The sequence below is a fragment of the Cygnus atratus genome, chromosome 1, assembly GCF_013377495.2.
Source record: "Cygnus atratus isolate AKBS03 ecotype Queensland, Australia chromosome 1, CAtr_DNAZoo_HiC_assembly, whole genome shotgun sequence".
Taxonomy (NCBI): Eukaryota; Metazoa; Chordata; class Aves; order Anseriformes; family Anatidae; genus Cygnus; species Cygnus atratus.
Window position 1 is genome coordinate 113,985,596 of NC_066362.1, and position 25,373 is coordinate 114,010,968.

Here is a 25,373-nt window from a genome sequence, read left to right on the forward strand (position 1 = left end):
AGATTTTAATAAATATTCTTACCTCATCACCCATCTGAGGGACAAATGGAGATCTCCGAAGAGCTGTGTCTGTTATCCAAACTGGAGGATGCCAGTCATATGACAGTTCCGAGTTTACTGGTTCTGATGGAGCATTAGCCTTCACATTTAAGAGACAGCAAAGTTAGACATGAAACCTTGCTGACAGGACAAAAACAACAATTTGGCAGATAAAAGCTTAAGTTATGAAAGACAGATGTACACTTCTGAAACTTGTTATCAAAATTCCTTCAAGGCTTTCCTCAAACTGTAACTGTATTTGTAGTACTCACACCACGTAGAAGATTTGAGTGAGCAAGATAACTATTTTGTAGCTCTCAAGAGAATCAAAGCCTTATAATTTAGATGGCATTCTTGGTGCCCAATAAAAATCTTATCAAGCTGCAAGAAACTATCTGAAGATGGAAAATTATGAGAGAGATCACAAAGTCATTTTAAAGGCCTTGTATACTTACAATACTTGACAATATACATCTTCAATTCATTCAGTTCTGGGGGCAGATAAGTTACTTCTGCCCACCCAGAGCATCTTAAAATAGAGATATAACCAGATTCTTTTGAAGCAGCATTAGCCTAACATCAGAAGCAGCAGCGTAATTAAATAAACCAAGTACTTATTCAGTAAATATTAATATTAAAACAGTTGCAAATAATTTAGAGAAATATCTTGAAGAAAGTGAAAGGATTGAGAGAAAATGGCCAAAAATAATTGTTTCAAATTGAAAAAAAGAACAACTATTTAACTTAAAAACTTAAGGAACTTGAAAAAAAAAGTAATTTTTGTAGTTCACAAAAAATAAAAATTCAACTCAATCAGTAAGTATCCTGAATTTTGAACGTTATCAGATTAATCAAGAGCACACTATTTAGTGATAACAACATTCTTGTCTAATGGCAAAAGCCATTACTTCACAAGTTTCCAGTGATAAAGTCTAAAACCTAACAGAAATCTATTAAAAAATAGAAGAAATCTGTCATATACCCCCTCCTGCTTTTTTGGTCTGGGCTTTTTTCTCCTTTTTCTTCTTCTTCTCTTTGGAGGAGATGATTTCTCTGCTGACACTTCATCTTCTGAAGTACTGCAGTATCTGATAGCTTTCCGCCGAGAAGTCCGTACAGGAGGTTGCAGGTTAATCCCTGCATCAGCGATCCAGTCAGAGTACCTGCTTGAAGAATCACTGAGAACAGTGGACAGGATCAGGGAAGAATACAAACACAGAATTGAGTTGTCAACGCTTTAGAACACTAAATTCTCTCAGACAAATATCTGCCAATACAGATTATTTTAGAATGTAATATCAGAAGAATTATCAAATTTCTTTGAACTTTTTAAAATTATTTGATGTTTTACTTAATTTTCTGTGAAAACAAATTTAAAGCATGTTTTCCACAGTAAAGTCACCCAGTAAATTATAAAATTAGAAATTTATTCAAGAAAGTTGTGCATTGTCAGTTTCGGGGACTAGTTAAACGCCATCCCTACAGAAACATTAAAGCCAAGAGTTACTCGAATTTTTCAAAGACAGTTCAGTTATACAAATCTCACAGGTTCACGTTTGTGTCTACCAGTATTTTTTAATTCTACTACTACACAGTTCTAGAAAGAATATTTAGAAAGCCATATTAAAACCATTAAAAATGCATCTGCTACTTCAGTTCTAAATAAAATTATAACCTGAAACAAAAAGAAAAATTTTGGTTTTGATGAATATTTTCAACCAACCATTTTCTTAAGCACAAGCAACTGACTGTTACTAGGTTCTTCAAAAACAAAAAATAAAGCCAAAATCCCACAGCATTAGAAACATGCTAGTTCATCACCATTTGCCTTGCCATCTAGCAAGAAAATCCAGCAAGTGAAAGGATTAGAAATTACATTAATAGACAGAAGTGTTTGGGCAAAACAGAAGACTAAATAATGACAACAGTGACACTGCAATATTGTAACCTAGAAGTATTACATATGAATCACACTAGAACTTCATACAACTTTAACTTGACAAAATCCATGTGAAATTTGTGACAGTAAAAGCTAGAATTTGTTTGCTTTTACCTAGAGCTATTAGTGTTGCTTTTCTTGTCACTTCTCCATTCTTCCTCTTCATCAGATGAGCCAGAGCCCTCACTTTCTTCAGCTTCCTGAATTTAAAAATACACATCTGAGTCGAACACAACTTTCTCACAGCATGTTTTAGTGGTTAAACATAAAACAAGTTCTCCACTCATGTCTGCCTATTATCAGGTTAGGAAGAAATCTAGTAAAAAAGAGCTGTTAAAATGGAAACAAAAGTACTTCCTTCTTGTAACTTACTCTACTTCAACTTAACCTATTAACCTCAAGACTGCACTATTAATCATTAACTTCTATACATTCACTCATATTTTATTAGCCAAGAGTGGATCTACCTGCTGTAACCTGTCTTCACAAAGCAATGCTTTCATCCCCCTACCATATGATAGGCCTATTTTTTACTAATCTAAGTTCACACTGTTTATCAGAATGAACTAGATCGTGATTTTGATTGTTTTGAATTGCAGACTGACGCCGCCACCAGGTCATGTAAAACATACAATAAAATCTAACTCCCTAGAATGCAAAGGAAGAATTTAACAATTGCAACAGGAACAAGTCAAGGAAAGCTGTCATGTCTCCCATCCAAACACAGCCTGGGTATATTCTGTTACAGGAGAAACATTTGTATATTTTTCTTTAATTCAGGTGTTTTTTTTTCTCATTTTAGTATTAACTGATTGGTTATTTTCATGCATACATTTAAATGCAAAACTAAGTAGTCCAGATATAGTAAAATATATGACAACATAAGCAATATCCTGACTGTTGTTAAACATCTACATTAACTTCACGTTTAAATAGTTTCCATAACTGAAGTGACTAAATATAATGCATTGCTCATGTCTCCAGCTGTATACTGTCAAGAAAAAAAAACACAAAAAAAAACAAGATCTGACTTGCAAGTTCAAGTTCAATACTGTTTGAACTAGTCCAACATGACAGTTTGTTCCGTTTGTCAGAGTAACTGAGTCAACAGTTTCCCCCATAAAACCAACGCTGTTCATACAGCATATAGGATCTTTTATCCTACAAACAGCAGGATTTAAAAAGCAACCCTTTTTCCTACATTTACCAAAGCTCATTTTTGTATCGTTCATTTTCTTTTTTTTTTTTATAGACATAATTTTCATAACGTAAGAGATTTCAAAAATTGATTTCTCTGCCATAAGAAGCTTGTATAATAATCATGTTACAAATTGGAAAACTAAAAGCACAGAAGACTGGATGTCAGAAGTTCTAACTAACATCACTTCAAATATACTTAAGTGTATGTAGTATTTACATGACAGTGCATATTGCTCACTTACTTGTTTGCAGTTTGAGTGCTTAGAATTGGTCAGGTGCCAGAACTCTCCTGTCAACTCCCCTTCCACCCAACTTCCCAAATTAAATAAATTTAATGAAAAGTTCAAGTTTCCCTTAATGTTATTTTTTTTGTTTGTTTTTAAACACACTGGAGTTCTTCATTAAGAGGCCAAGAAAAGAGTCTTTTTCCAAATAAAAACATCTTTCTTACAGCATTATCTTATCTCCTGAATGGCCCTGCTTCATTCACCATTCTCCGCCACAACAGAGACTAGCCAAAAAAATCTGTCCTTGTCAACTCCTTCCCTCTTTTCCAGTTTGAGACTATTTCCTTGTGTGCAAGGCAAAACAACTGCAGTGCAAGCAGCCATAGCACTCATTTACAGCATCTGATACCATAACAGTCAAAACCTCCTGTTATTCACAGCAAAGCTGTGCTTCATCCCTTAAACTCTGAGCCAGGACTCAGCCAATATAAACAGACTCTGCAGAAGAATTCCTAGACCATAAAAATTCTTTAAATTTAAAACTTTGCAGTTTTAGGTATGCACACAAATTTAGAAGGTTTTCACAACAAAAAAGAAAAAAATCTAAAATCCAAATCTCAGCTTAAGCCAACCTCAGCACTGTACACTGGGTTTTATTGCATTGGTCTGTAGATTTGACTTAGAAGGTTCTCAGCAAAAATAGTTTAGCCATTTCTGAAGTGACGTGAAAGATTATCACTATTAAGGCAACAAAGAACTAGGTTCGAGAAATATTACAGTTTACATTAACAATAATGTTGCTTACAAAAATTATTTCCCTAAAATAAGAGGAGGTTTTGTTACTTCTTTGTCTTAAGAGAGAAATGACATTTTTATGAAACCTCACTTATTAAGAAACTTGAGTTCACAATACAGAAGTCAAAATAGAACTTACCTGCTCCATCAAACCAAGGCAGTCCTCTCTCTCCTCATCAGAAGAGTCAAGCTGTTCAATGTTATTCCGTGTTCGGTAATTTGGATATTTCCGTCTATGCAGTCTACGCTTAGACTGTATTAATGAAGACTCGGAGTCACTCTAATTTATGTAGAAAGTACAAAAAAAGTTACACAAAAATATATACTTGGCAAACATCTTATGGGGGTCAAAGGGTGTATAAAAAGCACTGATTAACATAAAAACTAAAATGGCCTCATTGCATCACAGCCTTATCACATCACAATTCTTTTTCACAAGAAATAATTTTACTGTAAGCCATTTATTTTAAATTCCCAGCTCCCAATTTAAGATTTGAAAGCTCTAAGAAATTGCTCTTTCTAGACTACTGCAAGCAACAGGTCAATTCGCATCACTTGACAAATATCAAGAATCAAGATCAGAAATCCTCAGCTCCTCCCAACTACGGGAATCAAGCAGTACAGTTCTCGTATCAAGCTGTTCTGTACTGCAAGACACAGTGAATCAGGCCACAACCTTATAAAGCCAGGCCAGTAACCAATTTTTCCTTCTTATTGAAATCTTCCAAAAAATAGAAAATGAAAAAATTGTTCAAAGTAGGGCAACTCTGATAAAAATTAACCATACACAAAACATGGTAATCTAAAGTAAAACTGCATAGAGCATCACAATGTAGCCTATAATTCTTCTTCAAACATAGGATCTTGAACACTCTCGCTTGCATGTCAATGCTTTAGTGTGGACCTGCACAATTGGAAGCAAACCTTGACCTGCAATGAGTGGAAGATGATTCAGCAGGAACCTTTGAAGACTATACCTTCAGGAAGTGTCTGCTTTCATTTTTTTTAAGAGCATGATTTGTCCTAATCCCATGCAGAACACCTGTTTTCCTAAAAGATGCTGCATACCTTTTCGAATGACTGGAATGACTTTCTTTTCTTCTCTGCCGCATAAAGATCTCTCTCTTCTTCCCCTTTTGCAGTTCGATATTCTTCCTGCTTCCTACAAGGATGTCAAGAAAATCTAATTCTTTATCTCTTTTAAAAATATTGAACTTAAGCAGTTCATTCTCTTAAAAAAGAGCTATGTAAAAATAAAAAGCCCTAACACCTAATTCCATTACATTAATTCCAGCCATTAATTATTGTTCGAGTGCCTAAAACATAACATAAATCCTCTCACTTCCAGATAGGGTAAAGAAGTTGGATATTAAAAAAAAAAATTCTTCCTCACAAATATCAGAACATAATTAACTTCTGCAACCCCATTTTGAATCTATATTCTTCCTTTTGTAATCATTCCACCTCCAAGTATTCAACACTGGGAAGGCTTTTTAAAAACTTCAGCATTGTTGGAACACGTGGTTGTATCATTAAGAAGAATTGTTTACATATCAATATTATTTCTCCTTTTTCACAGATGTGGACTGATAGTACTTTTGAAATCAACCTAACTTCTTTTCCATTGAAGAACCTGTGCTGTTCTGAATTTCACAGTACACCTCTTGGCTTTAGCATATCAAGTGTGCAATGTTGCCTCCAGTCATAACACATTGTGCTTTTCTGAGACTTAGCAATGGCAATCTCTCCAAACTCTTCCACGTATATGAATTTAACCTATACCCCTTTCCTCTGAAAAAAGCAAGAATCTTGGATATCTGTCCTCTGAGATGACTCAAAATATTGAAATGTTGGCGAATCACTCTTTAATAAACTAATTTTCCATTCTTTTTGAATGGACTTCACAGTTAAGAGCTTTAATCACAGCTGTCCATTAAATTATTTTAATTCATACCATATGCCTACTTCAATTTAGTTAATAACACTAAATTTAAAAATAATAGCATGATACATTCTCTCTAGTCATGTCAGCAGCTTAGTCAGCTGTCTACAGACCTGAGTAAGCTTGGTGGTATTTCTGGTACAACAACTCTTCGTCTCCAAGCCTGAAGGTCTCGCTCAGTAGCCATCTGGCTTCGTGGAGCATTTTGATGCATCTGACGCACACCTTCAACTTGCCCACTACGGCGCAGACCGATATTGGGAGGAGACTGGATGTCCAGACTTGGTCTTCTAAAAACTAAAATGCACAAGCAAAAACATTTCTTTTAGACTACACAGAATGGGAACCTTAGTTTTTATCTCTAGTAAGAACAAACAACACTTTACTTTTTTTTTTTTTTAACCTCCATGATCCTAGAGCATAGGGATCATATTTAGGAAGTTATCTGTCTTGTAGAACATGCAGTGAGAGTACACATATGCTTTTTAAATGGTTGTTTCTACTACTACTTTGAAACAAGTGAAAGTAAGCATAATGTGACAGGTGTTTTTCTGAACTATTTCAGGCAGTGACATTCAAAGAAGCAATCTTCCTGTAGTTGACCGTATGTAATTAAAAGTACATGGACACGCATCATTAAGTTTCCAGTTTAAATTTGCAAAGATGGAAGAAGAGACCTCAGTTTGAATAATAGTAAAATACTGGTTCTCTTTTAAAGTTTTCAGAATAAATGTAGTTCTTGTAAATGACATCTGCATACTCTACGCATATTGCTAAAAGCACAGCACTCTACAATAAATATAATTAATGTTTTTTAAAAGGAACAGTGAAAGGCTTCGTTTTGCAATTTAATCACAGGAATAACAGTGTTTTAGAGAAGAAGAAACATCTTAACCAGACATCACTGTTAAGATTGGTCACCAAAACAATATCCAAGTTAAAGTCCTTTGGAAATAGAACAGAATAATTCAGTTGGAAGGGACCTACAAAGATCATCAAGTGCAACTGCCTGAGCACCTCAGGGCTACCCAGAAGTTAAAGTATATGAATGAGGGTACTGTCCAAACATCTCTCGAACACTGAGAAGCATGGAGCAACCACCACCACTCTAGGCAGCCTGTTCCAGTGTTTGACCACACTCACAGTAGAGAAATGTTTCCTAATGTTCATCCTGAGCCTCCCCTGGTGCAGCTTGGTGCTGTCACCACGTGTCCTACTGTTGGTTCCCAGGGAGCCGAAGCAAGCAGCTCCCTCTCTGCTTCCCCCCTCAGGGAGCTGCCGAGAGCAACGAGATCACCTCTCAGCCTCCTTTCCCCCAGACTGGACAATCTGTGTCCTCAGCCTCTCCTCACAGGACATGCCTTCAAGCCCTTCTAACAACTTTTCTGCACTCCTCAGGACACATTCAAGTATCTTAACATCCTTTTTATATTGTGGAGCCCTGAGCTACACACAATATCCAAGGTGAAGCCACACCAACATTAAATATAGTGGGAGGATCATCTCATGATTTACCTGTCCAGAAAACTCTAGTGGATTTCTAATCCATTTCACACAGTAATAAAAATGGAGATAAAACAAGCAGCTAAGAACATATCAGCAAGTACTAACCTCTTCTAGGCGTTCCTTCATTCTGTGGGCCACCTGAAGCAGATTCTTGATCTGCTCCAATTCTTTGATCTTGTTGTAGCTGTAATTGTCTAATCATGCCATCAAGAATGCTGGGCTCCATGCCTTGTTCATCCTGATCAACCGTCTGTTGGCCTATAACTTGTTCAACCACTTCTCCATCACCTTTCAAGTGTAACAGAATGACAAAATGAATGGGTTACCTGACTGATGATGGCAAATGATTTAATCTTTGTTCACATCACAGTGAGACACGTTCTGCAACTAAACACAACAAGAACAACTCTGGAAATGATTCAACTTACTTATTCTCAAATGAGACATTTATGGAGCCTAAAACTCAAACACAGTTTATGCATGCCAGCCCCAGGAGGGAAAAAAAAAAAAAAAAAAAAAAGACATTCACTTGAGTTCCTTTTTTTTTTTGGTTGTTTAAAGTAGTATTCACTTTGGGATCCTTCAGCATCCCTAGTGAACAAAAATACACGTGATAGTTGTAAACATGCAAGAAAAACACCGTTTTTATATCACTTGTCATATCTACTCTCTTCCCATGCAGAATTACTGCGGCACGACTAAGTTTTGGATGTACATCTTTAGCAAGAATGTTCTTACTTGTTGCTACATATCCAAGTTGAGGAATCAAATGTTCATCTGCACAATTCTCTCTTCCTGGCACCAATCTTTGATATCTTGTTGGATGAGGGTTTCCATCCACATCTACTAAGAAGGGAGGGGGCATGAGATGAGGAGCCTGTTGAGTCTGCTCATCTAGGACATAATTGTTAGAGTCTCGAATAAGTGGCCGATAGTCAGTGTGGAAGAACATCTGATCAGGAATCTAGAAAGAAATGAAGGTTTTATGTTGTCAGTTGGAAAGAAAAAAAAAAGAGGTGTGCTAGAGAACATAAAAGAACAAGTGACACTAATTGAAATATCTAAAGCCACCTTAAAAGGTAAAAGGGTAAGTTCCGAATTAGAAGAGTTATGCATCACTACTATAACCTGTGTGTTGCAGTACTCTCATTTTTGATAATGCAAACGCTTTTAGAACACGATAAACTGTGGTAACTTTAAACGGCACTTAAAACCTCTACACTTTAAACTCAAAATATTTTACAACCCATTCTAATTTTTTCCACGGAATTAAGAAAGCTTCCTTGATTTCCATGCAAGGAAATCATCATCTCAAGTTCAACATAAGTTCTCAAAGTAAAGTTCTTTCTTAATCATGCAACGTCCACCAGAAAAGTTTTCTGCAACTGAACAGTCTGTTAAGTCCATGCAGCTGAAGGAAAACAGTTACACAAGTATTAGATTATAGTCAAAATCTTTGCTCCCAGAGATGACGAGCAAGATGAAGAGAGTAAGTTTCAATTTCAGCTAAGAATGTAAAACAAGAAAAAAAATCTTTAGAATGACAAACACAGAATTACCATTGCAACTTTAAAAAAATTGAAGGGGAAGTGAAGAAAAGCATAGGCCAGAACTGCACTTTTGAGAGCTATTTCAAGAGAACAGAAACACATGTTGATACATTCAAAAAAGCAAAGCATTCGATCCTATATACATTTTCCTAGTATTTCAAAGTCAGCAGTGTTGGCTGCGTATTTACTTTTGCTTAGACTGCTACAGTGAATTTGGGTTTGAGTAATAAAAGGTCTAAAGAACTGCAAGTTCTAATAATGAAAACAAAACAGCACATTATTCTTAACATAGAAACATTCTGCTTTTTGTTAATTTGGTAGGAGTGCGGTAAACTTTGTGATACATTCCAGTCTTCAAACATTATCCTATTTTGAGAAATCAGAAATAACAGTAATACGTCCTCAAACAATTAACATGCAAATTAGGTGGCTGGAAGATGAATAGATTTATTTCAGGAAAAGTTTACTAGCTACTCCCCAGAGGAATGTTATGACACTGGTTGTTTCTGCCATGCCAGGACCGTATATATAAGAGAACTCACAGACGTCAAGAAACATGTTATATTTAGATCCACTACACATATAAAACTCTTTTTTTTTTTTACACGCGATGTTTTAGAGGAATTAACATAACTAATCTAATTTCAGTTAGAAGCTTAAATAAACAGTTCTAATAAAAAGCTGAACTTACCTTTTCATAAGGCCTGCTACAGCCAAAACCAAATATCAACAGATGCCCATGAGAATCTGTACATGCAAAATGTTGCCCATCTGGTGAAAATTTACAGTCAAAAACAGCACCGTGTCCTTGGCCTTCAATCTAGATTGAAGGAAAGAAACTCAAGACGATTTTATCAAATTTTTTGAGCAAACAATAATGCAGCATCAAAAGTTATTCATTCTATCAAAAGCAGCCAAGCACTTCTCAGATACCTCCATTAAAGCACAGATAATGCTCTGTCACTTCAGTTTATTTCGTCTCCCTGATATATCAGGTTCTGAATTATACAATTTTAAAAGATGTGCACTAAAGGGTATGGAAAACCTACTGTTTAAAAAAAATAATCTTTTTGAGGCTTTTTAGCTGTTAGTATACTACTGAAGAGTAAATTTTAGCTAATATAAACTGATTGTTAAACCACTCTGAAGAAAAGTACAGGGAATCTTAAAGCTTAAGAAAAAAATCCCTTCCTATTGACAGTAACCAGAAAAAAAGATTAAAAAAATTAATATGAACACTGGATCATACTGAAGCCTCGGAGACGATAACCTACTTATAAGTGTTAATCATAAAGCTGTTAAATACAGTGAATATCACAGGAGCTCTCCAAAAGCACTAAGGTTTATGGTAATAACATTATCATTTTTAGAACAGTTGAGGATACCAATACATATCTGTATGACTCCTGAAATGATGGTCTGAAACAGGACCCTTTCAGTCTTTTTGTGGAATCCACCTCATCTCCATTAACAACAGTTACTATGAATGAGGCGCAAAAAGGTCTCTAGGTCAGTAGTAACAAGGAATGGAAGAGTCCCAGTGTTAACTATCTGCAGCACTCACAGATTGGGAAGTGCTGAAGAACAGGTAAAATCAGAATAGCTGAGACCTCAACTATGATGAGAGCAGTATCTTACTTTGCTCCCCAATGCCTCACTTTCTTCCCACCCGACTACAAATTCTCACAATTCATCTTCCTTGACTCAGAAGCTTATCAGAGCACCCTGACCTGACTCAACTCAGAAGCCCTAGAGTAAAGGGGTAGTACAAGAAAGAGGGAAATACTTTTCTAGATTAGTGAACTGACTCAACTTACTAAATGGTCCAGTGATAGGCATCTTATTCAAGGTAGAAACTGGAAGTTGGGAGCAGACAACGGAGGCTACATCAGCCTCCTTTTCTGCCACATTATACTATTAGAACTGGCTTTTGTTTACACTGCACCTGTAGTTACAGTAGCCACAGAATTCAAAGGTAAAAGTTCTACAAACAAACTGAACTGAATTTTTGCTGGTGTTGCTTTCTGTTTGATTGTTTTCTAAAACGGTCCAGCAGGTATGCCTGTTGATGACGATTAATTCTCTAACTAGTAACTGAACACAATGCTGTGTGCTGAGAGAAAGTGGAGTTAAAAAAATGTCTTACCATGTTAAAATAATGCTTTGTTTTTGTGCCTTTTGTAATGTCCCATATGAAGATGTTGCCGTCGTGACCTGCAGATAACATTATCCTGGAATCAAAAGGATGGGTCTCCAAGACAAATACTTCATCCGCATGCCCCTAAAATTCAAAATTGCAAGTCACATGCAAACAAAAGGACAAATCCAAATCAACAGGATATTTACCGTAGAGCCTAAAACACTGTACTATCCCCCCCCACGCTCAGCCTTTTTGAAAGTGAAATCCCTACAAGCTGCCTCCAAAAAATATATGGACTTTTAGAAACTTCACAGCAATTCCACAGTATCTGGATCTCTATCTGTATGATTAGAGTAGCATGCAGAAAGCAGGGCAGAACTCCTGGCAGCCAGAAACTTATCATCATTTGAAATTTAATCATTTCCTAGATTCAAACAAACTCTGGAAATATGGAGCTTCTGCCAAATCAATGTGAATTACTAAAAATAGGCAAGGCTTTTTATTTGTTTGCTTGTTTTTTTTTTTTTTACTCATTTTAATGGAGAGGCAAGTTCAACACAGCACCTAGGGAAGTCTTGTTCAAAAGCAGGAGAGAGCAGTTAGTTTTGGTTAAAAAAAAACAGCTCCAAGAAACACTACACTTGCCTTACCATTCATATAGAGCTTTCAAGACAAATCAGACTTAATAATGAACTCAGCATGCACATGCCATTCTAAGTATGGAAAGACCATCTACTTCAAAAAAGAAAGTAAAATTACATACCACCAAATCATGAAGCAGTTGCCCTGTAGAGGAATTCCAGACTTTGAGCAGATGATTATTTACAGCCGTAACAACATAGTTATCATTTTGGTTCCAAGCTATCATGGTTACTTTTGGCTTCATAAATTTGTCCTCTTCTGAACACGTGTCACTATTTTAAAGAGTTACACAGGTATGAGATATTTTTATTAGCCTATCTCAATCTCAAGCTAGAGAAAAATAACCTATTTTTCAGTGTTAACAATCAGGCAAACTATTATTTCCTTATTTTTCTCACCAAACTACATGTATAGGATACCAGGCAGTTCCTCTCAGCATCTTAATTATCTGAAGGAATAGGCTGTCTTTGAAACATACTTTCACACAGAATATTTATATTCCGCATCAACTAAGTAGCCTACCTTACAAAGACTCTCTCAGTCTTACACAACTATAATTTTACCTACTATGCCAGAAAGATGCCAGTCAAGTCTCAAATACTAATAACTCTATTTCTACCAAAACCACTTTTTTTTTTTTGTCTGCATGACAAAAAAATCTTACGTTTATCCTCCAATCACCTAGTAAAACCTAGGTATCCGCCCCCCCAATCTAATCACCTCCAAATTAGTCTCTACAAAAGGTAACTGAGCTTTCATCCACCCTTCAGGTTTATTCAGTGCTGTGTAATATCCCAATCTTCATCTGTAATGATACTATTCAAACTGCGTGCCACCAGCATACTTCATTAATATGCTTTTTAAAACTGCAAACAGTCAGTGAAAACAGTTGGCAAGATCAGTCCTTGATGAAATCCACCTATTATCTTTCATCACCTCTCCTAGAAAAAGCTTATCAAATATATTATTTTTATAAATTTAGTAAGTTCCTCCTCTGACACCGTATCAGATGTCTGGCTGAAGGCCAGCTACAGAAAAGTCCTACTGCATTTTCTGTTAACTTTTTGCCTTAACAAATGCAGGCCTGTAATTAATCTGGTTCAGTGTACAAGTGAACAGTGTACAGTGAAAGCTATACATTTGAATGCATATTTTTATGCAAGCATAGACAATAATTTAACAAGTTACTACATCATTGAACAGACATTTCACCCTCCAGAGACCACACCACCCGATCATAACACTGTTAAGTTCTAATTTGTAAGTGTGCTTCATAGTTCTCCAAACTTTCTGACCTCACACAACGGATTAAAACAAGGCAACACTTCACCTACCCTGGTAATCGATCGGACATATCCAACAAAATACTCCTCCATTCTGCTTGTTCAAAACGCCAGATCCGAGCTGTTCCATCTCTACTGCCACTTATGAACCTTGAAGAAGTATTAAAAGATAGTTAAAAGATTTTGTTTTAAAGTATTTTCAGAGGTACACGATGCTACAACTTAAAATATCACAATGAAATACTGGTAAAAGTCGGATCTTCGATTTAGGCATGAGAACTCTTTACAGTTACCTGTTATTAGCTTTCTTTCCAGAACCCCAGGAAAGCCCCCCAGGGCTCAGCACTGGAATGGATTCTATGCAATATCTTTGTCAAAGATCTGGACGAGGGGATCAAGTGCTCCCTCAGTAACTGCAGACAACACCAAGTTAGAAAGGAGTGTCGATCTGCTTGAGGGTAGCAAGGTTCTGCAGAGGGAGCTGGATAGGCTGGATGACGGGCTGAGGCCAAGTGTATGAGGTTCAATAAGGCCAAGTGCCAGGTCCTGCACTTGGAGCGCAACAACCCCAAGCAATGCTACAGGCTGAGGAAATAGAGGCTGGAAAGCTGCCCAGTGGAAAGGGACCTGGGGGTGTTGGTCAATAGCTGGCTGAACACGAGCCAGTGGTATGCTCAGGTGGCCAAGAAGGCCAACAGCATCCTGGCCTGTATCAGAAATAGCACGGCCAGCAGGACCAGGGAAGTGATTGTTCCTCTGTACTCAGCTCTGGTGAGGCTGCACCTTGAATATGGCTTCACTTGGGGGCCCCTCACCACAAGAAGGACATCGAGGTGCTGGAGCATGTCCAGAGAAGGGCAATGAAGCTGGTGAAGCGTCCAGACAGCAAGTCTTGTGAAGAGCAGCTGAGGGAGCTGGGGCTGTTTAGCCTGGAGAAAAGGAGGCTCAGGAGAGACCTTACTGTGATCTACAACTACCTCACACGGAGGTTGTAGCGGGGTGGGGGTCAGTCTCTACTCCCAAGCAAGAAGGGACAGGACAAAGGGAAATGGCCTCAAGTTGCACCAGGGGAGGTGTAGATTGGCACAACGTAAAGGGTTGTGAAGCATTGGAACAGGCTGCCCAGGGAGTAGTGGAGTCATCTTCCCTGGAGGTCTTTAAAAGACTTGTAGATGTGGTGCTTAGGGACATGGTTTAGTGGTAGACTTGGCAGTGCTAGGTTAACAGCTGGACTTGATGATCTCAGAGGTCTTTTCCAAGCTGATGATTCTGTGATTCTATAAAGAGTTTTTCTGAAGTTGAACAACTTGTCAAAACACTCTGAATAGAGAAGCAACTTCCAAAGCTAAACTCAATTCACAACTTTATCCTCAACTCCTTCTCAATTACAATTCTCTAAGCATGTATTTTAAGTAAACTGTTCTGAAACTGCAAAGTATCAGATACTGATGTAGAGGAAAGGACAGGTCAGCATAACAAAAGCTGAGATGTTCACCCACAGCTGTGCACAAAAGAGAAGACCACTAGTGGTTTTCTTTGAGATATTGAGGTGGAAACCACAGTTCAGGTTTCCATTTCATCAACTGCTGAACTACCAATATAGAAGAATGGAAGTTCCTGAAGAGAGGAACCAAAAAAAAAATAAAATCTATCAGACATACAAATCACCTCCCTAGTCCATGAATTACAATCCTGAGAAAGACCTCCCACAGAAAAAGTCTGTGTCCTGGGTATATCATGACTATGTTCTAATTAGCTAGAATTCACTTTAGTAATATTTTAAAATCCTAAACATATTCCATAGAAAGAGTCACCACGAAAAAGTGCAACAGGGCTGGTGTCCTCAAAGCTAATCCATGCAAGTGAGAGGGATCAGTGCAACACAATGGTACCAAAGGTGAGTAATTACAGAAAACCACACTCAAAAGGAAGCCACAACAACAACTTTTTTTACAACTTCTAAGCTGAATACTGACTGTTAGCCTTCTTAGTCATAGATGCTTGGCTTTCAAAAAGAGAAAGGACACAAAAATATAGCTGCAACTGACGGTTGCAAATGGAAGTCTGCCCTGAAGGCTAAAATCCCTATTTTAATTTCTGATAGGCCAATGAGAGATCAGTTAAGACATTACTCTGAATTTAAAGTATGGATGAAGATTTACAAATGGAATTTACACGACTACTTTTTTTTTTATCCCCCAGATCAGCTGTAAAATTGTTGAATTCATTTCCATAAAGAATAATAGTAAGCTAGAAAAAAAAAGAGCATTAAAACTTATTTTAGACAATTTGCATTGCATTTTCATTGCTTCATATTTTGATCCAATACTTGTTGAAACCAAAAGGGAAGGAGAAGGAAAAGGAGGTTTATGAAGCCACAAATGCATCAGATACGTTAAGAAGTGGCAATATTCCTCCAGATAAGTACAAATTCAACTAGTCCGAAGAGACTGTCTAAAAAAGATCAATAGAAAGTTGAGGTGCACAGCTGCAACTTAACTATACCCTCCTGAATTAGTCCAAGCCTGACCTTTAAATTCAAATAAAATAAAAACATGTTATTAATTCCAAAGCAATGTATTATCTGTTTACATTTGAGCATATTTAACATACCTATCACCACTGTTAGAAAACTGAATGCTGTCAACTTTGTCCTGTAAGAAAAACAGTTTGTTAGAAATTATAAACATGAAATACGGTTTTGACACATCTAAGATTAGGAAAATCTGAAATGATGAAAAATGCATACTGTACAACTTCTAACAGTTTTACTGCAGCTTGAGCCAAGCCAAAAGACTTACAAGAACTCACTAATCATTAATGCTATATTTAAAATGCAAGCTTTACAAAAACGTTTCTTTTAAATGTGACGTATGGACAGATTAAATAACTGTTCTTTAATAACTTGGCAGCTAGTTAACTTGCATTTGAACATATACTTCCAGTCCTAAACCTATTATAATCTAGAGAAACCCGTTGCTCCCTCTCCTACTTACATATTCCTCAAAGAAATATAAGATTGTATTTATTTTATCAAAATAAAAACAACAGGAAAAGCAAATACCACATTCAAATTAGTTTATCTTACAGAGCTGAAAGTCTTCTCTACAGACAGAATATGCATTGATCAAATCTTATCACTATAACAAATGGTTAAACTCAGATTTGGTATTAGAAAAAACATATTAAAGCAAACAAAATAAGGGGAGTATTTGAAAAGCTGCCTTTGAAATAGATTTTAGAGTTCAACTAAATCAAATTCCCTGTATTAAAGCTGTGTGGAAAAAAATTAACTGTCTTAACTGATGTTCTATCACAAAGAACATCTAAACAGCACAAAATTCTGAGGAGATTTTAAATCATGTGTTAAAAATATACCTGGCAGAAAAGCTGCCTTCTCATATGAAATACAGAATCATCTTACCAAGCTACACTGACCTACGAGCAGAGCAATACAAATAGGTGTAAACGACATTATCCAGCAACCTAAGAACCCTACTAATGATTAATTTTACATTCTTATGTTCACATTCAAAAATGATAATGGGGAGCAAGATTAAAATACATTAACAGTGACAGCTGTAAGAAACAAAGTTAAATGCTCCAGTTAAGTGAAAAAAATCCAAGCATAAAATTATACAAATGTAAGGACCCAAGTCCTATTCATGGGAAAATTCACTGTACTGACTGCATAAAAGACATTAAAAAATATTCCTTAAAGATTCTTTGAGCATCAAGTACTGGAAAAAAAAAAGTGACTCAAACTTCATCATGTGAATGCAAGCCAAGTTTGCCTTAGATTCTTTAGAAGGCAGAATATGCTAGACTAGGCTACAGAAAAAAAAGTAATGGTTCTGGAAAACTCTGGAACCTCAATTCCCAATTAAAGATTTAACACAAAAGGTGTCAAATCATAAATACCTACATAATGAAATTCATATTCTCAGTATGTATACTTCCTGTATACATCATATAATATGTGGCTAGGCACACTCACATCATAAAGGGAAACAACTGCGCAAGCCACATGCTTTAAAATCGGAGATTCCTGACACCCTTTAAAATGGTCAAGTCACATTGAGATAACTGGCTGAAATACATGCAAGTTCTAAAAATACTTTCAATAAAAACATTGTTAAACATTCACTAACAACATTAATTTGCAACTTTAATAATGCTTTAAGTGACTAACCAGTAGATTTAAAAATCTTACTTACAGCATGACTCTCCAATTCAGCTATTTTCTCAGGTGTTTCGGAGCCAAAAAAATACATCCTTATAACATGGTCAGTACTGCCAGTTGCTAAAAACATGCCACCTGTGAAAAAAATAATCAAGCTACCATGTAAGAAATTAAAACAGATCACACTTCTCAGATCCTTAGTTCAAATAACTAAAAACTTCCACTGACATCCAGATGTGGAGCGAAATCCCCCCCTCCCAGCCTAGAAAGCCTTCTCAGACATGGTAAAAACAAACAGTCATGCTCAATGTTACAAATATTTGTAAATATGTAACTAGGGGAATGCTGAAACATCTACCACCACTGCTTGTGCACATGGGTGTTAGATTATAAGGAATATAGCTAGTCATCATCAGAATTATCTATATGATTCTTTCCCTGTAGCATGTGTGTCATTTGTGGCCTAAGAATCGCTTCACAACCGTGTGGAATTACAGGTACACCAGGATAAGCAGACCAGTGCTTAACTGTGGTACAAAAATATTATCATCTGCTTCTTGGCTCCTGCAAGTGTTGTCCAAAACATTTTGTTGTGAAGAGCTAACAAGCTACACTTTGAGTTGCATTTTATTTCTGTTCCAAGTTCCTTCTGACATTCATGCTGTCTGGTACAAGCAAGCATTCCCACAAAAGTCACCCACGTGATTAGAATGAAAGGAGACTTTCAAGGCCAGGACTGAAGCACTTTTAGAGATACATTTATGAATTCTTAAGTAAGAAGGGATCTTTATGACAATCCTTGCATACAACCGGCACAGAATCAGGAGTCAAATATAAAAATCCAGTAAAGACACGCAAAGAGTAAACAAGCGTCAGGTTGACTTTTACTTCAGCAAACCACCAATGGCAGTTTGAAAATAGCATCACTTAGTTCCACAGTCCTTCACCGTCAGCTAAGGCAAGACAATTATGTCCCAGGCTAACAATACACCTATATACAATTACATAGTACACGGTGCCTGTTCTTGTATATTTTAAAGCTGTCACAAGAAGAGTATTATAGTATGTGCTCATGGAGGAAGAGAAGTCACAGTGCTAAATTCAATCTGCGCATGACTTACCTACGCTGAATGAAGAACAAAGCATCTGAACTCCTGGTCTAGGCTTCTCTGTGAATTTCACTGGCCGATTGCTACAAAAGAAAAAGTTGCTTGAAACAGGACACGTCACACAACTTGGCTTTTCACATAATTTCAGAACATAAGTGTGTGTTTCTTTGAACATCTACATGACAGGTACTTCTTAAACATCTGGGCATCTTGTGCAGGAGGATGAGCAAAAAGGTTTACTTTTCAAAATTCCTGTACACACGCAAATGGTATTTGAAGCCCACATACCCAGCAGCTTATAACTTCCTGCAAAACGTTATTACCTAGCAAATATAAGATGACATGCCAAAGAGCATGTATTCTCTCTCATCCTTTGATTTGTATGACTTATCCCCTCCAAAATATATCCACGAGGTACTGAACTTGTGTTTTTGCATTACAAATCACCAGTGGTACTTCAAATAAGGCCCACTAGGTTCTGTTACTGCAGAACACCAGGCAAATTCATAACATTTTACGGCAGTAAATACAAGTTTTGCAATACTGCACAATGTGATTTAAAAGACTGGTTTCCTGTTCTGCCAGTCATGTGCATACTCTTCCAGTTGACATGGCCATAATCTCACAAAACAGCTACTAAGAACAACATTAAGCAGAAAATCCAGCAAACTCGATTAATTTTCCCGGACAACAGAATAACAAGTTTGTAAAGAACATAATTAGTGATCATGCTTTAAAGTAATCATGTCATAGATTATTTCCACAACATTTTTTTTAATCACACAAACAAATTTTTGAGCTAGTTAAGCCAAAGTACATTTGCTAAAGCACCCAACTTATTTTAATTGGAGTACAGCATAAGAGGATGTCATCAGCAACCCAGTTACATACTTGAATTTCATGGAATCTGTATCCCATTGCCAAAAGCAAACAGTTCCATCTGCACCCGTAGAGACCATGTAACGCATGGAGCCTTTTACCATTGGACTAAACTGAAGGGGGAAAAAAGCAGAAGTCAGAAACATACAAAACCAGATATTTTAAAACTTTTCAGGAACTTTTAAAAATGCTAATGTGAAATATTGCATCAACTAAAACTGTTGAGATAAATTTTTCACTAAAGCAGTTGTTGATAACTGACAATTTTTTTAATGTTTCAAAAGTAACACCTCCTATACTCTAAAATAAGTTTGTGTTGCATGTTCCAGTTATTGCATTATATAACAATTCTCTTGCTGCTTTGTTTTGGAAGTTTTAACTAACCACAAGCACTCACTCAAAATTTTTGTCAGAGAAGTAACAAGCAGACAGAGCACTGGAAAAAAATGAAAGCAGATTTCACTAGATAGGCTTTCTTTTTAAATACTATAATTAAACAGAGCCTAAGTTATGAGATAGCCTGAGTATGCGTAACCAAGCACATACGACTTCATAGGAAGTCCTCATACACGCTTAAGACAGTTTTATTGCTGTGCACAAAGCCACCCTTTCAGAAAACTTTACATGACAAAGTGATTAAATTGTTCATCAATTACTACTACCACTGGAATCAGCCATATAAATCTATTTCAATTATAGCCGTACCGAGAACTATTAAGAAAAAAATCCAGCATACTACAATAAAAGAAACAAGTGCTTTGCCAGAAACAAAGAAAAAAACAATGAATACAGCAGAAACTGCAAATATTAAGATTGCTCTTGAAGGCAGCATTTTTTTTTTTTTTGAGAAAACTGCGAAGTTCTATATTTTTTTTAACTGAACTGCGAAAGCTGGCAGGTAACCCCTCTTCAGCCCTCCATGTAAGCCTGTTCGTCTTGAGAAACACAGCAAATCTGGATAATGAGCTGCTGGTTTACCTGATAAATAAGGAATTACAAAGCCCAAAATGAGACTGAGTCCAAAGGGCCACCTTTGGACTGGCACAAGTATCAAAACGCTTTCAAATTTAAATATGCAACATAAAATCATAGAATCACTGAAGTTGGAAAATGCCTTCAAGATCAAGTCCAACCATCAACCTGACCTACTGAGTCCCATCAAAAAACGATGTCCCTCTTCGCCACATGTCTCTTCAATACCCCCAAGGATGGTAGCTTCACCACTCCCCTGGGCAGCCTGTTCCAATACTTCACAACCCTTTCTGAGAAGGAATGTCTCCTTGTTTCCAATCTAAACCTCCCCTGGCACAATCTGAGCCCATTTCCTCTTCTCCTATCACTTGTTGCTTCGGAGAAGCGACTGACCCCCACCCTGCTACAGCCTCCTTTCAGATAGCTGCAGAGAGCAATAAGGTCTCTCCTCAGCCTCCTCTCCTCCAGATTAAACAGCCCCAGTTCCCTCAGCCACTCCTCAGAACTTACTGTTTTCTAACGTATTACACTAGACATCTTTGCACATTTGAAATTACATAGTTTTGACAGTAAGACAAATATCCGATCACCGAAGTTGTAAGAATGACCTACTGGACCAGAACAGCCACCCACATAAACCAGCACACCACATCTCCAGGAACTGACACCAGGAGGGCGCAACGTCACCCAGAACGTCACCCAATGTCACTCCAGTTCCAACAACTCAAACAGTACAGGTAGAATGCTTGGTGGTTGCCTGGGAACAGCTCTCTTAAAGTATTTTAACAAACTGGCTTTACATGTCTTTCAACATCAACGTAGTTCATCTATGAAATTATAAAGGTTAACTTCAGGGGGATTCAGCACTACCATCTTTTATTTAGTGTCTCTAAGTGAAGATAGATTCCTGTCTTTACATTAACTATTCAGGAACTTCACGGAAGCAAGGAACCTATTTTTAAATAGGTTGGTTTCTCTTGTGGTTTTAATTTTTGGCATCAATATTTAAATGTTCAGATCTTAATATACACGGTAACACCAAAATAATTTGAGTCATGTAAAAACCACAGAGACATACGCAGTGAAATTTATTTGCCATTCACATGCCAACTGTCATGGCAAACAGAACATCAGTTCCTTGCATTAGGACGTGAAAAAGTAAGATAGAACAATTGGTGAACTACTTCTTAACCCAGTAACAGCAACCACAAAGTACTTTTCTCCACAAACTGAAAATGAGGCACTAATTTTCTTCTCAAAGAAGTAATGACACAAGGACAGATGGCTGTATTCATGTATGGCTTTCATGTAAGTGTGTTTCACAATATAAGTAAGCAACCAAGAAAAGTGGTTATTTCCCTACCAATATGATAGCTAGCTAATCTTAGGGCATCCCACCAACCTAAATCCTACTACCACACCTGACTCTAAAGTCAGGTGCAAAAATCCCAGCCCCCTCCCCCAAATGACTTCAAACCTTTCATACCATGCTGTCAAGTGAAACTTATCTTTGAGTCTCATGACCTAGCTGCTTCTTATAACCTATCCCCATTTTAAGAGTTTCTACACGCTGAAGCACAAATAACTAGGTTACATGTATAGTCCTCAAGGCCAAGAGGACTTTTTAAGATTTAAGCCATGCACAAGAGTTTTCTAAAAACCTCTCTAGTCACCCAGTGGTCTGGCTGTCCTCACAGTACGTTGGCACACTGGTGCTGGGTAGAAGTGCCAAATGAACAGTAAGACAGGAGGAAAATCACTAAGCAAAACCCCAGAACACCCAAGGTGTATATTCAGTCAGAGCCAAAAACTTCACATTCAATATTAACAAAACAAAGTACTAAATTCTACTTATGGACTCCTCTTCCACTTCTGTAAATTTACCACTCACTAATTTGTATGCAAGTACTGATTTTTACTTAGAGAATCTGCAGTACTTACTAAAAGAAATAAAGTTAGCACTAGGTCAAGTTGCATACGCCGTTTTATTTTACGAGCCTGAAGCTTTATTTTCAAATGTTCATTTTTAACATCCATTTTGTTCTACATTAAGAAAGCAAGCATTGTTTGTTCAATATAACCTCTAATACCACACAAAGTATCCAACAATCAGAAAATGTAAGCATTAATGCAAAACATACCTGTAATGAGGTAATGGACCCTGTGTGTCCGTGGAGGACAGCAACTGGTGCGCAAGTCCTCAGACACCACACTCTGATCATTTTATCACAGCTTCCAGCTGCAATCATAGTGTTCTCATAATTGACAGCCATATCAGAAATCTCTGCTGAATGTCCACGTAATGTGGCAAATAACCTGCCATTATGAGTTGACCAGATCTTTACCAGACAGTCATCTGAACCCTAGAAAGAAATATTTATTATGCTCAGCAAGGAGTTTAAAAGACATTCAGGGTGTTTAGGTGTTCTTTAAAGAACCTGTGCTTTTTCAGAGCTTGGTAAAATTACAAGTCTGTTTAAAATTCTGTATACTACTTAAACTGACAAAAATAATGTCATATGACCCACACTAAGAAATAAAATTTTAATTATGGTTCAAAATTACAGATCTATGCCATATAAAGCAAAAAGTCTGGACTAAATTTGAGGAGATTCCTTACAGTAATGGCAAGGACCAAAAAAAGGACTGTAAAACAAATTCCTCTTCTACCATTTTATGAAGAACATGAAAAATGCTGAACACACAACTATGTCACTGAAGAAAGCTCCTGCATTGGTATCTGGTCAGGTGCTGACATGAAGTACAGCTATTTCTTAGATGCTTCTGACCTTTTACTTTACCAAATTGTCACACTTGAGCACTGAGATGGAGCTCATCAGCTCTACTTTAACAGTATTGATATCCACCTCGAGAAGTTTTAGCATAGCTTGCATTTCAAAGTTCTTTTCCTAGCATCCAACTATGATTATTTTCAGACTCGGATTTATTTCAACTCACAGTAAATATTCTATGTCCAGTCCTATCGAATGCAACACAATACACAGCAGAAAGATGGCCAAGAATCCGTCTGTGCATCTTTACGTGCTGATACATACTTCCTGGAAACGAAGTACTGAACTTTGCATATCCAGTTAATTGCTTTGCTCGATATACTTCCACTAGAACACAAAGAAATCAAAGAATCAACATGTTAACGTGTAAAACAAGTCTACTCTAAAACATCATTATTTACCTTCATTAATGCATTACTTAAGGATTTACCAAGAGTGACTTTCATATTTCATGAAGTCAGGGTTGTTGTTTCTTTGAATTTCCAATTTTTTTATGTGTATAAGCAAGACAGTACTTTAAATTTGCTTGAATCCAAACTTCTGCCTCTAAATATGAAGTGCTAAATGTTATCTTTATTTTCCCTTGGCTTTCTATATGTTAAATCGTACGACAGCCCTTCCATCCAAAGGTGAATGATTCAGAAACACATACTTGTTGGTTTAACTACTTAATACACAGGCTTTATTAAAAGAGACAGACCTCACCTAGAGGCTACTATCTCACAAGTGCTGTGGGCAGGCCTTTGTACCCATACCTAACTCCAGTGAAGGCATACAAAGTTCTCCAGATAAGCCTCCAGATCCAGCTGAGGTGCAATTTTCAGTGTCATAGCAAGACCTGTATCAAGATACACCTCATAAGCTCATATCAATAGAGATGGGTGTCGAACAAGGCTTACCAAGATTTGGTGGTGTGCCATAGTTTACAGGAACTTCAGGAGGTCTTCCTCTATGAAGAGCAGCAAATGCAGAGCCCTTCCAAACAGTGTTCCTGCAATCTTTAAAATCAAGTGGAAGTTTGTCACAAGCACATGTTAAAAATGCTGTTCAACTGCGGTTTCAAAACATGGTAATGAATACGCCTATAGATAGTCTTATACACAGTACTGAAATAACTTAAAAAAAATCAGAAGACTGAAAGCCCCCAAACTTTTAATGAACAGTACAGCACCAGAGAAAGGGAGAGAAAAATTGATATAGTAACGAAGGGGAAGGGGGGGCGGGGAACAAGCTTAGAACTACTTCTGAATGGTGATGCCTCTGCAATTCACATAACACAAAACTAACTTTTCATCTGAAATTTTCATACTCATTTTCAGAACAAAGTATTTAAGACAAAAAAAAATTATGCAAAATATACAGCACGTTTATTAATGCAAAATTATCAGACTAGACGATCTCAAGAGCTCCCTTCCAACCTTGCAATTCTGTGATTCTTAACTTTACCACAAAGTCATTTTGACTGACTCATGTTGAAATAACTGCAATCACAACTCTAAGGATAAAACAGTCGCTGCAGTGCACATCCTTTAAAGCAGTTAGGACAGATAACTGAAAAACAACTGCATCCAGTAAACCAGTCCCACAACATAGTATCTAGCTACCCAACAAAACTTTTTACAAACACACGAACACACCCCTCTCTCCCAAAATGTTCAAAGAGGGAAATTTTAAGCCAAAATCTACTCTGTAAATATCAAATAAACCACATGCTTTTGTATTGCCAACCATTCCTTTAAATTATGGACATGGACTTTCTTTCTGCATACGTACAGAATTTGCATGTACTAATTTTGATGCCATTTGCATTAACCAAGAAAACTTTCAGAAAACTGGTTTTACTGCCTCAGATTTGCACTGAACACAGTACAACAGCAACCACAACCAAAAACCACAGGGGCCAGTGCACTACTCAGGATGCTGGGGGAGGGGAGAGAAGTAGCACCTGTCCCCTGATGGTTCACTATATTGCGCTAACACTGAAAACTGGCAACATTCAGCACTCAGAGTAACAGTAACTGTCGTGATACAAGCTAAAACTTCCTTTTCACAACAATCAGCATGTAGTTATTCTATTAAGACATAAATCACTGCTGTTTTGGTTCCTTAAGCACAACGCAGAAGTAGCGTGGGCCACGTTGGTGAAAACTCACTGCCTTTAAATAATCCAAAAAT

General features: G+C 37.0%; 2 protein-coding genes across 3 annotated transcripts in view; one reads left to right on the top strand and one right to left on the bottom strand.

Annotated features, from left to right (window-relative positions):
- Window positions 1–25,373, top strand: part of GET1 (guided entry of tail-anchored proteins factor 1) — a 93,304-nt gene that overhangs the window by 46,768 nt on the left and 21,163 nt on the right. The window lies entirely within an intron of this gene.
- Window positions 1–25,373, bottom strand: part of BRWD1 (bromodomain and WD repeat domain containing 1) — a 59,424-nt gene that overhangs the window by 29,876 nt on the left and 4,175 nt on the right. For both annotated transcript variants that reach the window (XM_035545992.2, XM_035545991.2), the window contains exons 6-24: window positions 24,098–24,196; window positions 23,365–23,525; window positions 22,548–22,769; window positions 19,447–19,547; window positions 18,568–18,638; window positions 17,481–17,581; window positions 15,877–15,917; window positions 13,315–13,413; window positions 12,102–12,252; window positions 11,345–11,479; window positions 9,890–10,018; window positions 8,387–8,612; window positions 7,754–7,936; window positions 6,256–6,439; window positions 5,269–5,362; window positions 4,340–4,480; window positions 2,093–2,178; window positions 1,022–1,217; window positions 23–139 (exon numbers count right to left, since the gene is read on the bottom strand). In XM_035545992.2, the coding sequence (XP_035401885.1) occupies window positions 23–139; window positions 1,022–1,217; window positions 2,093–2,178; window positions 4,340–4,480; window positions 5,269–5,362; window positions 6,256–6,439; window positions 7,754–7,936; window positions 8,387–8,612; window positions 9,890–10,018; window positions 11,345–11,479; window positions 12,102–12,252; window positions 13,315–13,413; window positions 15,877–15,917; window positions 17,481–17,581; window positions 18,568–18,638; window positions 19,447–19,547; window positions 22,548–22,769; window positions 23,365–23,525; window positions 24,098–24,196 (2,537 nt within the window). The remainder of the gene's footprint in view (window positions 1–22; window positions 140–1,021; window positions 1,218–2,092; window positions 2,179–4,339; window positions 4,481–5,268; window positions 5,363–6,255; window positions 6,440–7,753; window positions 7,937–8,386; window positions 8,613–9,889; window positions 10,019–11,344; window positions 11,480–12,101; window positions 12,253–13,314; window positions 13,414–15,876; window positions 15,918–17,480; window positions 17,582–18,567; window positions 18,639–19,446; window positions 19,548–22,547; window positions 22,770–23,364; window positions 23,526–24,097; window positions 24,197–25,373) is intronic.